Consider the following 14,852-nt stretch of genomic DNA (forward strand, 5'->3'; position numbering starts at 1 on the left):
CACGAGGCTATCCACATATACAAACACAGAAACAATATCAACCGAGAAGATGGATTCTGGCTTAGCAATTATTGGAAGCATTTGATAAACCATTTCAGGTCTTAATTGATTGTTCACGCTTACGGTGGCTTTCAGACAGCATACATTCATTTTTCGTCTCCCCCCTCCTCTGTTCAGAACATAGATGGACTAGTCCTTCTAAATAAACTGCCAAACCGCTGCGCGTGGCGCTAACGTTTTTTTATAAATAAATAAATACACCGTTTAAAAATAAATAAATGCGAACCGACACTTCTTTCAAATGCTTCTTGCCGTTGGTTTTTTCACACCTGATGACGACCGTTTGTGTTATGGTCGAAACGTCGTGAGAATTTTTTATTGCTTTATATATATTTTATTATTTTATTGTTTCCCTTCAACGTGACTTCACCGAAAGAGCTAAGATTATGAGATGTCTTCCGCCGTCGCTGGTCGTCCGCCTGCCGCCGCACCATGCCGTCCCCTCGCCTGCCTCCACCCTGGGTCGACGCGCAAGCTCTGATTGGCTCCACATCTGCAGGTGTATCCGGCCCCTCGTGGGACGCGGAACACGCCACCAACCCGTTATGCCGGTTCAGGAGCTGGTAAGCTTGTATGCATCTCGCAACCCTAATGGACGAAAGATCGTCGTCGTCCACTGCCGGCAAAATTATGTTAAGGTCCTTCGCCAAAGCCAGCAGTCTCTCAAGTACCAACGAGTCGACTCCGTCGTGGTCCGTTCTTGGAAAGGCAGCCTTCGCTAGCGCCAGAAGTGCGCTACGGAAGGCAAGGGGCATCTCGGTTTCCCCTATCTTTCGCGGAGCGAACTTGTGGCGCACGCTGGACGGTGGCTCGTAAGTGGCTGCCATTTGGTCGAAGGCTTGAGTCAACGTGGCCCTTTCCGACGGCGGGATGATAAGGAACGCCGCTAGGGCATCGTCATCAAGGGCGGCAGGCAGCGCTCTCAGCGTCTCCGCCTCCGCCTCTGTCCACCCCGTCAAGTAGGCGTTCGTCAGGAACCGCCGCTTGAAGGCCACCCAGTCGCCCCCGGCGCCCATGAATTCTTTAACAAAAGGAAGTCGTCACCGGAGAGATGGGACGTCGACCGGCGAATTTGATAAGACGTCAGATTTTGCGGGTCCCGTGCTCCGTTCTGCGGAGAAGATGGCGGCAGCCAGCGTGGGCTGCGCCGCGGAGGTGTCTGCTTGGCGGGAAATGGCAGCGGGAACCTCGTCGCCACGCGGCCCTGCCGCTCCCGCTTCCACCGCTGGTTCAACGACGTGGAGCTCTGCGAGGATGGACGCCGCTGTGTGGAGGAGCTCTGCAAGGCGGCCGTGTGCAGCTTGGAGCAGCTTCCCCATCGGCGTGGAGCGGTCGCGTGGCCGGTCGGTGCTCTGCCCCGCCGGCAACGCGTCACCTCCCTCCTCCGGAGCTGTTTGCAGGATGAGATCTTCGTCTTCATCTTCTGACGTCCTGGTGTGTCATCTGCGGCGCGTAGACGGAGATCTTCGTCTTCATCTTCCGACTTGCTGGTGCATAGTCTGCGACGCGTAGACATAGTCTAACGGCTAGCTAAGTAAGAAAAAATAGCATTTGGCCACTTCCGACACCAGTTGTAGTGAATTAAAATGATTCTCAGACTTTCTCTTTGGAGGCAACACATTTATTCTCACCAACACAACACAAAAGGGTCACTGCCCTTTCACCAGATAACCTATGGTGGTGGACCACCAGGCTAACTACGCTAACACATGAGGAGTTTAGCTATGACGGAGACCCTGGCGTGGGTCCTCGCCACATGTTGGTGACTTCTTCTTGGACATAGAACGTAGATCGTAGATGTTCAGATGACAGTAGCAACGCTGAACCCCGGTCCCTCCGGGGACCCCGCTTATATGCTCCCGGGCAGTGGCCGGCCCCGCCCTTGGCCACGCCCACCTTCAAGAGAGCTCTGGCTTTCTCTCAACCTTTCTTGTCGGATCTTACCCAGTCACGTGACCATCCCCTAGCCTCCACTTGGGGCCCCTGTGTAGATCTTAATGGTCACGTGACTTCCAGGGTCAACCAGAGTGCCATGGCCCAGGGTAACCTCTTCCCATGGCTGACACTCTCACACTCCTCCTGTAGGAGTCAGCATTGCACGCCACGCGTGGTGCCACTGAGCGCTATCCCAGCGCTCACCTCTAGGGCTGGTACTACACCCACCTACGGGGTGTCAGCGATGACGATGCATCGCACGCCGTGCCTGGCTAGAGCCGGCATTACTGAGTGACATTCACGATGTCACTACACACGTGATGTCCACGATGTGAGCACATCGCACGCCGTGCCTCGCGAGAGCCGGCATTACTGAGTGACATTCACGATGTCGCTACATCCGTGATGTCTACGATGTGACTACATCGCACGCCGTGCCTCGCTAGAGCCGGCATTACTAAGTGACATCCACGATGTTGCCACAGACGTGATGTCTGCGTTGTGAGTACATCGCACGCTGTGCCTGGCTAGAGCCGGCATTACTGAGTGACATTCGCGATGTTGCCACAAACGTGATGTCTGCGTTGTGAGTACATCGCACGCCTTGCCCTTCCAGGGCCAGCACCATACAATGACATCTGCGATGTCACTACGCACCAAATAGAGACATCTTGCAGGGAATCAAATTACTGCATTAACCACACATGGTATCTGTTTTATTCAACGGTTTTACTTGATACCTCTGTTTGTCGTGGTCAAATCTTGTAATTAAAATTTCGCCCACTTCCCGTTGTCCAATCAATTCCACATTTTGCACACGTACTCAGATCCGGTGACAATGCATGCCTGTATCAAAATCAATTCATCAATTAATTCGCTACTTTAAAGCAATTTACATTTTGTATATATTAATGTGTAGGTCAAAAACGCCGCGGTCCCTAAACTGTGGAATCGGCTCGCACAAAACGCAGGCGCCGCGTGGCTCAGGCGCCATTGACGCGCTTCTCGACCCTGAGTTAAACGAATGTGTTAATAAAACCGTTGTTTAAAGGAGTTTATTATTGCCAGAAAGGATCAAATATACTCTTATTTTTCATACAGCTACTTTGTTTAATCGAAGGAAAATTTATTTATTAACGTTAAACTTTTTTAACGATTGAGAATCAAAAGGGGTGCAAGTTTGCAGTGACCACACTGCACTGACGATAAGAACCCAACAGAGGTGGTAAAAACAACAGCACGCGAAAGCTTTAAATAAAAACACAAAAAAACTCTGGTCTGGCAAAACTTACGGTGATTGGGCGTGACTTCTACGCTCCTCCCCCAGCAGCAGGGGTGGGCGGGACTAACTCTCCGCCGGAAGTGATATCGCCACGTGATTGGTCGGGTCGCTCGTGACTCCCCCCCACCCTTACCGCCTCTCCCCCCCAGTAGTCCCGCCCACATCCAGTGGAATGGGCGTGGCTATGTCCCCGCCGGAAGCGATGTCTCCACTTGATTGGTCGGCTCGGCTCGCTCGTTCACGCCCCACCCCCCACCCACCACAAGTTGCAGCCGGCCGCTAACGGGGAAGGAAATACCGGGCAGGTTAATTTGGCCTTGATCGGCACTAACCAATCAACAACGGCCGATTAAAATTGATATTGATTACAGGATAATCGAAAGGGGAGAGGCTGTGGGTGACTCGGTTTCTTATCACACGGGGACGGTCGGGATCACTGAAAGGGCTCGGCACGGCACGTGACGGCACGGATCTTCATTCAAAGTGGAAGGAGCCGCGCTGCAACGAGCCGGGCCCCCTGAGGAGGGCAGTGAGGGCAGGGAGGAGGGCAGGGAGGTTCTAGGCGAGTGGCAATTTCGCCAACGCGGTGATTAATTATTGTCCGGGGCAAGGTTTAATTGGCCAGGGGCAGGGGCCGCGACCCCAACTCGGGCGGACCTGCGGCAGCTGGAGAAGGGGGGACAGTAGCTGGAGAAGGGGGGGCAGTAGCTGGAGAAGGGGGTGATGCGAGGGGGTCCCGGGGAGAGGGGTTTAAAGGGGAGAGGGCTTTAAAGGGAAGAGGGCTTTAAAGGGGAGAGGGGTTTAAAGGGGAGAGGGCTTTAAAGGGGAGAGGGCTTTAAAGGGGAGAGGGGTTTAAAGGGGAGAGGGGTTTAAAGGGGAGAGGGCTTTAAAGGGGAGAGGGGTTTAAAGGGGGGAGGGGTTTAAAGGGGAGAGGGCTTTAAAGGGGAGAGGGGTTTATAGAGGAAAGGGGTTTAAAGAGGAAAGGGGTTTAAAGGGGAGAGGGCAGCAGAGCGACGGGGAGTGGTGGCGGCACTCTCGGCCATGGACACGACGCACAAGTTGGAGAGACCCAACCCGCTGCATCGCGCGAGCCTCGTCTCGAGGTTGTGCTTCTGGTGAGAACTGCACCCCCCCCCCCCCCAGGTCCACTCAGCCCTAAATGAGTACTGAACCCCGTGTGTGTGTTGAACATCAGCGCTGGTGAGACAAAGGCGGCCGGGCAGGGGCGCGTGGTGCTGCTGGGCACGCGACGCCACCACCACGGCGCTGTTATAGAAGTGCTAGAGATCTGAGTGATGTGAATTCTAGTGATGTTATAGAAGGGCTAGAGAGCTGAGTGATGTGAATTCTAGTGATGTTATAGAAGAGAGAGAGAGCTGAGTGATGTGAATTCTAGTGATGTTATAGAAGAGATAGAGAGCTGAGTGATGTGAATTCTAGTGATGTTGTAGAAGTGCAAGAGAACTGAGTGATGTGAATTCTAGTGATGTTATAAAAGGACTAGAGAGCTGAGTGATGTGAATTCTAGTGATGTTATAGAAGGGCTAGAGAGCTGAGTGATGTGAATTCTAGTGATGTTATAGAAGAGATAGAGAGCTGAGTGATGTGAATTCTAGTGATGTTATAGAAGAGATAGAGAGCTGAGTGATGTGAATTCTAGTGATGTTGTAGAAGTGCAAGAGAACTGAGTGGTGTGAATTCTAGTGATGTTATAAAAGGACTAGAGAGCTGAGTGATGTGAATTCTAGTGATGTTATAGAAGGGCTAGAGAGCTGAGTGATGTGAATTCTAGTGATGTTATAGAAGGGCTAGAGAGCTGAGTGATGTGAATTCTAGTGATGTTTATTAAGGGCAAGAGAGCTGAGTGTTGTGGATTCTAGTAATGTTATAGAAGTGCAAGAGAACTGAGTGATGTGAATTCTAGTGATGTTGTAGAAGGGCTAGAGAGCTGAGTGAAGTGAATTCTAGTGATGTTATAGACGGGCTAGAGAGCTGAGAGATGTGAATTCTAGTGATGTTTATGAAGGGCAAGAGAGTTGAGTGATGTGAATTCTAGAGATGTTATAGAAGGGCTAGAGAGCTGAGTGATGTGAATTCTAGTGATGTTATAGACGGGCTAGAGAGCTGAGTGATGTGAATTCTAGTGATGTTATAGACGGGCTAGAGAGCTGAGTGATGTGAATTCTAGTGATGTTATAGAAGGGCGAGAGAGCTGAGTGAAGTTAATTCTAGTGATGTTATAGACGGGCTAGAGAGCTGAGAGATGTGAATTCTAGTGATGTTTATGAAGGGCAAGAGAGTTGAGTGATGTGAATTCTAGTGATGTTATTTAAGGGCTAGAGAGCTGAGTGATGTGAATTCTAGTGATGTTATGGAATGGCTAGAGAGCAGAGTGATGTGAATTCTAGTGATGTTATAGAAGGGCTAGAGATCTGAGTGATGTGAATTCTAGTGATGTTATAGAAGGGCTAGAGAGCTGAGTGAAGTTAATTCTACTGATGTTATAGACGGGCTAGAGAGCTGAGAGATGTGAATTCTAGTGATGTTTATGAAGGGCAAGAGAGTTGAGTGATGTGAATTCTAGTGATGTTATTTAAGGGCTAGAGAGCTGAGTGATGTGAATTCTAGTGATGTTATAGAAGGGCTAGAGAGATGAGTGATGTGAATTCTAGTGATGTTATAGAAGGGCTAGAGAGCTGAGTGATGTGAATTCTAGTGATGGTTTAGAAGTGCAAGAGAGCTGAGTGATGTGAATTCTAGTGATGTTATAGAAGGGCTAGAGAGCTGAGTTATGTGAATTTTAGTGATGTTATAGAAGGGCTAGAGATCTGAGTGATGTGAATTCTAGTGATGTTATAGAAGGGCTCGAGAGCTCAGTGATGTGAATTCTAGTGATGTTATAGAAGTGCAAGAGAGCTGAGTGATGTGAATTCTAGTGATGTTATAGAAGGGCAAGAGAGCTGAGTGATGTGAATTCTAGTGATGTTATAGAAGGGCTAGAGAGCTGAGTTATGTGAATTCTAGTGATGTTATAGAAGTGCAAGAGAGCTGAGTGATGTGAATTCTAGTGATGTTATAGAAGGGTTAGAGAGCTGAGTGATGTGAATTCTAGTGATGTTATAGAAGGGCTAGAGAGCTGAAAGATGTGAATTCTTGTTATGTTACAGAAGGGCTAGAGAGCTGAGTGATGTGAATTCTAGTGATGTTATAGAAGTGCAAGAGAGCTGAGTGATGTGAATTCTAGTGATGTTATAGAAGGACTAGAGAGCTGAGTGATGTGAATTCTTGTGATGTTATTGAAGGGCTAGCGAGCTGAGTGATGTGAATTCTAGTGATGTTATTGAAGGGCTAGAGAGCTGAGTGATGTGAATTCTAGTGATGTTATAGAAGGGTTCGAGAGCTGAGTGATGTGAATTCTAGTGATGTTATAGAAGGGCTAGAGAGCTGAATGATGTGAATTCTAGTGATGTTATAGAAGGGCAAGAGAGCTGAGTGATGTGAATTCTAGTGATGTTGTAGAAGGGCTAGATAACTGAGTGATGTGAATTCTAGTGATGTTATAGAAGGTGCTAGAGAGCTGAAAGATGTGAATTCTAGTGATGTTATAGAAGGGCTATAGAGCTGAGTGATGTAAATTCTAGTGATGTTATGGAAGGGCTAGAGAGCTGAGTGATGTGATTTCTAGTGATGTTATGGAAGGGCTAGAGAGCTGAGTGATGTGAATTCTAGTGATGTTATAGAAGGGCAAGAGAACTGAATGATGTGACTTCTAGTGATGTTATAGAAGTGCAAGAGAGCTGAGTGATGTAAATTCTTGTGATGTCATAGAAGGGCTAGAGTGCTGAGTGATGTGACTTATAGTGATGTTATAGAAGTGCAATAGAGCTGAGTGATGTGGATTCTAGTGATGTTGTAGAAGGGCTAGAGAGCTGAGTGATGTGAATTCTGGTAGTGTTATGGAAGGGCAAGAGAGCTGAGTGATGTGAATTCTAGTGATGTTATAGAAGGGCTAGAGAGCTGAGTGATGTGAATTCTAGTGATGTTATGGAAGGGCTAGAGAGCTGAGTGATGTGAATTTTAGTCATGTTATAAAAGGACTGGAGAGCTGATTGATGTGAATTATAGTGATGTTTATGAAGGGCAAGAGATCTGAGTGGTGTGAATTGTAGTGATGTTATAAAAGGACTAGAGAGCTGAGTGATGTGAATTCTAGTGATGTTATGGAGGGGGTAGAGACCTGAGTAATGTGAATTCTAGTGATGTTATAGAAGGACTAGAGAGCTGAGTGATGTGACTTATAGTGATGTTATAGAAGTGCATGAGAACTGAGTGATGTGAATTCTAGTGATGTTATGAAAGGGGTAGAGACCTGAGTGATGTGAATTCTAGTGATGTTTATGAAGGGGTTGGAGAGCTGAGTGATGTGAATTCTAGTGATGTTATGGAGGTGCTAGAGAGCTGAGTGATTTGAATTCTAGTGATGTTATAGAAGGGCTAGAGAGCTGAGTGATGTGAATTCTAGTGATGTTATGGAAGTGCTAGAGAGCTGAGTGATGTGAATTCTAGTGATGTTATAGAAGTGCAAGAGAACTGAGTGATGTGAATTCTAGTGATGTTATGGAAGGGGTAGAGACCTGAGTGATGTGAATTCTAGTGATGTTATAGAAGGGCAAGAGAGCTGAGTGATGTGAATTCTAGTGATGTTATAAAAGGGCTAGAGAGCTGAGTGATGTGAATTCTAGTGATGTCATAGAAGGGCTAGAGAGCTGAGTGATGTGAATTCTATTGATGTTTATTAAGGGTAAGAGAGCTGAGTGATGTGAATTCTAGTGATGTTATGGAAGGGCTAGAGAGCTGAGTGATGTGAATTCTAGTGATGTTATAGAAGGGCTAGAGATCTGAGTGATGTGAATTCTAGTGATGTTATAGAAGTGCAAGAGAGCTGAGTGATGTGAATTCTTGTGATGTCATAGAAGGGCTAGAGTGCTGAGTGATGTGACTTATAGTGATGTTATAGACGTGCAATAGAGCTGAGTGATGTGAATTCTAGTGATGTTATTGAAGGGCTAGAGAGATGAGTGATGTGAATTCTAGTGATGTTATTGAAGGGCTAGAGAGCTGAGTGATGTGATTTCTAGTGATGTTATGGAAGGGCTAGAGAGCTGAGTGATGTGAATTCTAGTGATGTTAAGGAAGGGCTAGAGAGCTGAGTGATGTGAATTCTAGTGATGTTATAGAAATGCAAGAGAGCTGAGTGATGTGAATTCTATTGATGTTATTGTGGGGTTCGAGAGCTGAGTGATGTGAATTCTAGTGATGTTATGGAAGGGCTAGAGAGCTGAGTGATGTGAATTCTAGTGATGTTTATGAAGGGCAAGGGATCTGAGTGATGTGAATTCTAGTGATGTTATAAAAGGACTAGAGAGCTGAGTGATATGAATTCTAGTGATGTTTGTGAAGGGCAAGAGAGCTGAGTGATGTGAATTCTAGTGATGTTATGGAAGGGCTAGAGAGCTGAGTGATGTGAATTCTAGTGATGTTATATAAGGGCAAGAGAGCTGAGTGATGTGAATTCTATTGATGTTTATTAAGGGCAAGAGAGCTGAGTGATGTGAATTTTAGTGATGTTATGGAGGTGCTAGAGAGCTGAGTGATGTGAATTCTAGTGATGTTTTAGAAGGGCTAGAGAGCTGAGTGATGTGAATTCTTGTGATGTCATAGAAGGGCTAGAGTGCTGAGTGATGTGAATTTTAGTGATGTTATGGAGATGCTAGAGAGCTGAGTGATGTGAATTCTAGTGATGTTATGGAAGGGCTAGAGAGCTGAGTGATGTGAATTTTAGTCATGTTATAAAAGGACTAGAGAGCTGATTGATGTGAATTATAGTGATGTTTATGAAGGGCAAGAGATCTGAGTGATGTGAATTGTAGTGATGTTATAAAAGGACTAGAGAGCTGAGTGATGTGAATTGTAGTGATGTTTGTGAAGGGCAAGAGAGCTGAGTGATGTGAATTCTAGTGATGTTATGGAAGGGCTAGAGAGCTGAGTGGTGTGAATTCTAGTGATGTTATAGAAGTGCAAGAGAACTGAGTGATGTGAATTCTAGTGATGTTATGGAGGGGGTAGAGACCTGAGTAATGTGAATTCTAGTGATGTTATAGAAGGACTAGAGAGCTGAGTGATGTGACTTATAGTGATGTTATAGAAGTGCATGAGAACTGAGTGATGTGAATTCTAGTGATGTTATGAAAGGGGTAGAGACCTGAGTGATGTGAATTCTAGTGATGTTTATGAAGGGCTAGAGAGCTGAGTGATGTGAATTCTAGTGATGTTGTGGAGGTGCTAGAGAGCTGAGTGATTTGAATTCTAGTGATGTTATAGAAGGGCTAGAGAGCTGAGTGATGCGAATTCTAGTGATGTTATGGAAGGGCTAGAGAGCTGAGTGATGTGAATTCTAGTGATGTTATAGAAGTGCAAGAGAACTGAGTGATGTGAATTCTAGTGATGTTATGGAAGGGCTAGAGAGCTGAGTGATGTGAATTCTAGTGATGTTTATGAACGGCAAGAGATCTGAGTGATGTGAATTCTAGTCATGTTATAAAAGGAGTAGAGAGCTGATTGATGTGAATTCTAGTGATGTTTATGAAGGGCAAGGGATCTGAGTGATGTGAATTCTAGTGATGTTATAAAAGGACTAGAGAGCTGAGTGATGTGAATTCTAGTGATGTTTGTGAAGGGCAAGAGAGCTGAGTGATGTGAATTCTAGTGATGTTATGGAAGGGCTAGAGAGCTGAGTGATGTGAATTCTAGTGATGTTATAGAAGTGCAAGAGAACTGAGTGATGTAAATTCTAGTGATGTTGTGGAAGGGGTAGAGACCTGAGTGATGTGAATTCTAGTGATGTTATAGAAGGGCAAGAGAGCTGAGTGATGTGAATTCTATTGATGTTCTTAAGGGCAAGAGAGCTGAGTGATGTGAATTCTAGTGATGTTATGGAAGTGCAAGAGAGCTGAGTGATGTGAATTCTAGTTATGTCATAGAAGGGCAAGAGAGCTGAGTGATGTGAATTCTTGTGATGTTATGGAAGGGCTAGAGAGCTGAGTGATGTGAATTCTAGTGATGTTATAGAAGGGCTAGAGAGCTGAATGATCTGAATTCTAGTGATGTTATGGAACGGCTAGAGAGCTGAGTGATGTGAATTCTAGTGATGTTATTGAAGGGCTAGAGAGCTGAGTGATGTGATTTCTAGTGATGTTATGGAAGGGCCAGAGAGCTGAGTGATGTGAATTCTAGTGATGTTATAGAAGCGCAAGAGAACTGAATGATGTGACTTCTAGTGATGTTATAGAAGTGCAAGAGAACTGAGTGATGTAAATTCTAGTGATGTTGTGGAAGGGGTAGAGACCTGAGTGATGTGAATTCTAGTGATGTTATAGAAGGGCAAGAGAGCTGAGTGATGTGAATTCTATTGATGTTCTTAAGGGCAAGAGAGCTGAGTGATGTGAATTCTAGTGATGTTATGGAAGTGCAAGAGAGCTGAGTGATGTGAATTCTAGTGATGTCATAGAAGGGCAAGAGAGCTGAGTGATGTGAATTCTTGTGATGTTATGGAAGGGCTAGAGAGCTGAGTGATGTGAATTCTAGTGATGTTATAGAAGGGCTAGAGAGCTGAGTGATCTGAATTCTAGTGATGTTATGGAACGGCTAGAGAGCTGAGTGATGTGAATTCTAGTGATGTTATTGAAGGGCTAGAGAGCTGAGTGATGTGATTTCTAGTGATGTTATGGAAGGGCCAGAGAGCTGAGTGATGTGAATTCTAGTGATGTTATAGAAGCGCAAGAGAACTGAATGATGTGACTTCTAGTGATGTTATAGAAGTGCAATAGAGCTGAGTGATGTGAATTCTAGTGATGTTGTAGAAGGGCTAGAGAGCTGAGTGATGTGAATTCTGGTAGTGTTATGGAAGGGCAAGAGAGCTGAGTGATGTGAATTCTAGTGATGTTATAGAAGGGCTAGAGAGCTGAGTGATGTGAATTCTAGTGATGTTATGGAAGGGCTAGAGAGCTGAGTGATGTGAATTTTAGTCATGTTATAAAAGGACTAGAGAGCTGATTGATGTGAATTATAGTGATGTTTATGAAGGGCAAGAGATCTGAGTGATGTGAATTGTAGTGATGTTATAAAAGGACTAGAGAGCTGAGTGATGTGAATTCTAGTGATGTTTGTGAAGGGCAAGAGAGCTGAGTGATGTGAATTCTAGTGATGTTATTGAAGGGCTAGAGAGATGAGTGATGTGAATTCTAGTGATGTTATAGAAGGGCTAGAGAGCTGAGTGATGTGAATTCTAGTGATGTTATGGAAGGGCTAGAGAGCTGAGTGATGTGAATTCTAGTGATGTTATAGAAGGGCTAGAGAGCTGACTGATGTGATTTCTAGTGATGTTTTGGAAGGGCTAGAGAGCTGAGTGATGTGAATTCTAGTGATGTTATAGAAGGGCAAGAGAACTAAGTGATGTGACTTCTAGTGATGTTATAGAAGTGCAAGAGAGCTGAGTGATGTGAATTCTTGTGATGTCATAGAAGGGCTAGAGTGCTGAGTGATGTGACTTATAGTGATGTTATAGAAGTGCAATAGAGCTGAGTGATGTGAATTCTAGTGATGTTATAGAAGGGCTAGAGAGCTGAGTGATGTGAATTCTAGTGATGTTATAGAAGGGCTAGAGAGCTGAGTTATGTGAATTCTAGTGATGTTATAGAAGTGCAAGAGAGCTGAGTGATGTGAATTCTAGTGATGTTATGGAAGGGTTAGAGAGCTGAGTGATGTGAATTCTAGTGATGTTATAGAAGGGCTAGAGAGCTGAAAGATGTGAATTCTTGTTATGTTACAGAAGGGCTAGAGAGCTGAGTGATGTGAATTCTAGTGATGTTATAGAAGTGCAAGAGAGCTGAGTGATGTGAATTCTAGTGATGTTATAGAAGGACTAGAGAGCTGAGTGATGTGAATTCTTGTGATGTTATTGAAGGGCTAGCGAGCTGAGTGATGTGAATTCTAGTGATGTTATTGAAGGGCTAGAGAGCTGAGTGATGTGAATTCTAGTGATGTTATAGAAGGGTTCGAGAGCTGAGTGATGTGAATTCTAGTGATGTTATAGAAGGGCTAGAGAGCTGAATGATGTGAATTCTAGTGATGTTATAGAAGGGCAAGAGAGCTGAGTGATGTGAATTCTAGTGATGTTGTAGAAGGGCTAGATAACTGAGTGATGTGAATTCTAGTGATGTTATAGAAGGTGCTAGAGAGCTGAAAGATGTGAATTCTAGTGATGTTATAGAAGGGCTATAGAGCTGAGTGATGTAAATTCTAGTGATGTTATGGAAGGGCTAGAGAGCTGAGTGATGTGATTTCTAGTGATGTTATGGAAGGGCTAGAGAGCTGAGTGATGTGAATTCTAGTGATGTTATAGAAGGGCAAGAGAACTGAATGATGTGACTTCTAGTGATGTTATAGAAGTGCAAGAGAGCTGAGTGATGTAAATTCTTGTGATGTCATAGAAGGGCTAGAGTGCTGAGTGATGTGACTTATAGTGATGTTATAGAAGTGCAATAGAGCTGAGTGATGTGGATTCTAGTGATGTTGTAGAAGGGCTAGAGAGCTGAGTGATGTGAATTCTGGTAGTGTTATGGAAGGGCAAGAGAGCTGAGTGATGTGAATTCTAGTGATGTTATAGAAGGGCTAGAGAGCTGAGTGATGTGAATTCTAGTGATGTTATGGAAGGGCTAGAGAGCTGAGTGATGTGAATTTTAGTCATGTTATAAAAGGACTGGAGAGCTGATTGATGTGAATTATAGTGATGTTTATGAAGGGCAAGAGATCTGAGTGGTGTGAATTGTAGTGATGTTATAAAAGGACTAGAGAGCTGAGTGATGTGAATTCTAGTGATGTTATGGAGGGGGTAGAGACCTGAGTAATGTGAATTCTAGTGATGTTATAGAAGGACTAGAGAGCTGAGTGATGTGACTTATAGTGATGTTATAGAAGTGCATGAGAACTGAGTGATGTGAATTCTAGTGATGTTATGAAAGGGGTAGAGACCTGAGTGATGTGAATTCTAGTGATGTTTATGAAGGGGTTGGAGAGCTGAGTGATGTGAATTCTAGTGATGTTATGGAGGTGCTAGAGAGCTGAGTGATTTGAATTCTAGTGATGTTATAGAAGGGCTAGAGAGCTGAGTGATGTGAATTCTAGTGATGTTATGGAAGTGCTAGAGAGCTGAGTGATGTGAATTCTAGTGATGTTATAGAAGTGCAAGAGAACTGAGTGATGTGAATTCTAGTGATGTTATGGAAGGGGTAGAGACCTGAGTGATGTGAATTCTAGTGATGTTATAGAAGGGCAAGAGAGCTGAGTGATGTGAATTCTAGTGATGTTATAAAAGGGCTAGAGAGCTGAGTGATGTGAATTCTAGTGATGTCATAGAAGGGCTAGAGAGCTGAGTGATGTGAATTCTATTGATGTTTATTAAGGGTAAGAGAGCTGAGTGATGTGAATTCTAGTGATGTTATGGAAGGGCTAGAGAGCTGAGTGATGTGAATTCTAGTGATGTTATAGAAGGGCTAGAGATCTGAGTGATGTGAATTCTAGTGATGTTATAGAAGTGCAAGAGAGCTGAGTGATGTGAATTCTTGTGATGTCATAGAAGGGCTAGAGTGCTGAGTGATGTGACTTATAGTGATGTTATAGACGTGCAATAGAGCTGAGTGATGTGAATTCTAGTGATGTTATTGAAGGGCTAGAGAGATGAGTGATGTGAATTCTAGTGATGTTATTGAAGGGCTAGAGAGCTGAGTGATGTGATTTCTAGTGATGTTATGGAAGGGCTAGAGAGCTGAGTGATGTGAATTCTAGTGATGTTAAGGAAGGGCTAGAGAGCTGAGTGATGTGAATTCTAGTGATGTTATAGAAATGCAAGAGAGCTGAGTGATGTGAATTCTATTGATGTTATTGTGGGGTTCGAGAGCTGAGTGATGTGAATTCTAGTGATGTTATGGAAGGGCTAGAGAGCTGAGTGATGTGAATTCTAGTGATGTTTATGAAGGGCAAGGGATCTGAGTGATGTGAATTCTAGTGATGTTATAAAAGGACTAGAGAGCTGAGTGATATGAATTCTAGTGATGTTTGTGAAGGGCAAGAGAGCTGAGTGATGTGAATTCTAGTGATGTTATGGAAGGGCTAGAGAGCTGAGTGATGTGAATTCTAGTGATGTTATATAAGGGCAAGAGAGCTGAGTGATGTGAATTCTATTGATGTTTATTAAGGGCAAGAGAGCTGAGTGATGTGAATTTTAGTGATGTTATGGAGGTGCTAGAGAGCTGAGTGATGTGAATTCTAGTGATGTTTTAGAAGGGCTAGAGAGCTGAGTGATGTGAATTCTTGTGATGTCATAGAAGGGCTAGAGTGCTGAGTGATGTGAATTTTAGTGATGTTATGGAGATGCTAGAGAGCTGAGTGATGTGAATTCTAGTGATGTTATGGAAGGGCTAGAGAGCTGAGTGATGTGAATTTTAGTCATGTTATAAAA

At 44.4% G+C, this 14,852-nt stretch overlaps 1 protein-coding gene across 1 annotated transcript in view; it reads left to right on the forward strand.

Moving 5' to 3' along the window:
• The first annotated feature begins 4,213 nt into the window (after positions 1-4,213).
• ABCC4 (ATP binding cassette subfamily C member 4 (PEL blood group)) overlaps positions 4,214-14,852 on the forward strand; it is a 270,766-nt gene continuing 260,127 nt past the window's right edge. The window contains exon 1 of the mRNA XM_076054137.1: positions 4,214-4,392. Coding sequence (XP_075910252.1) covers positions 4,319-4,392 — 74 coding nt within the window. The 5' untranslated portion in view covers positions 4,214-4,318. The remainder of the gene's footprint in view (positions 4,393-14,852) is intronic.

Source organism: Petromyzon marinus, chromosome 64, assembly GCF_048934315.1.
Source record: "Petromyzon marinus isolate PM22_M1 ecotype Great Lakes invasive population chromosome 64, UKy_Petmar_22M1.pri1.0, whole genome shotgun sequence".
NCBI lineage: Eukaryota > Metazoa > Chordata > Hyperoartia > Petromyzontiformes > Petromyzontidae > Petromyzon > Petromyzon marinus.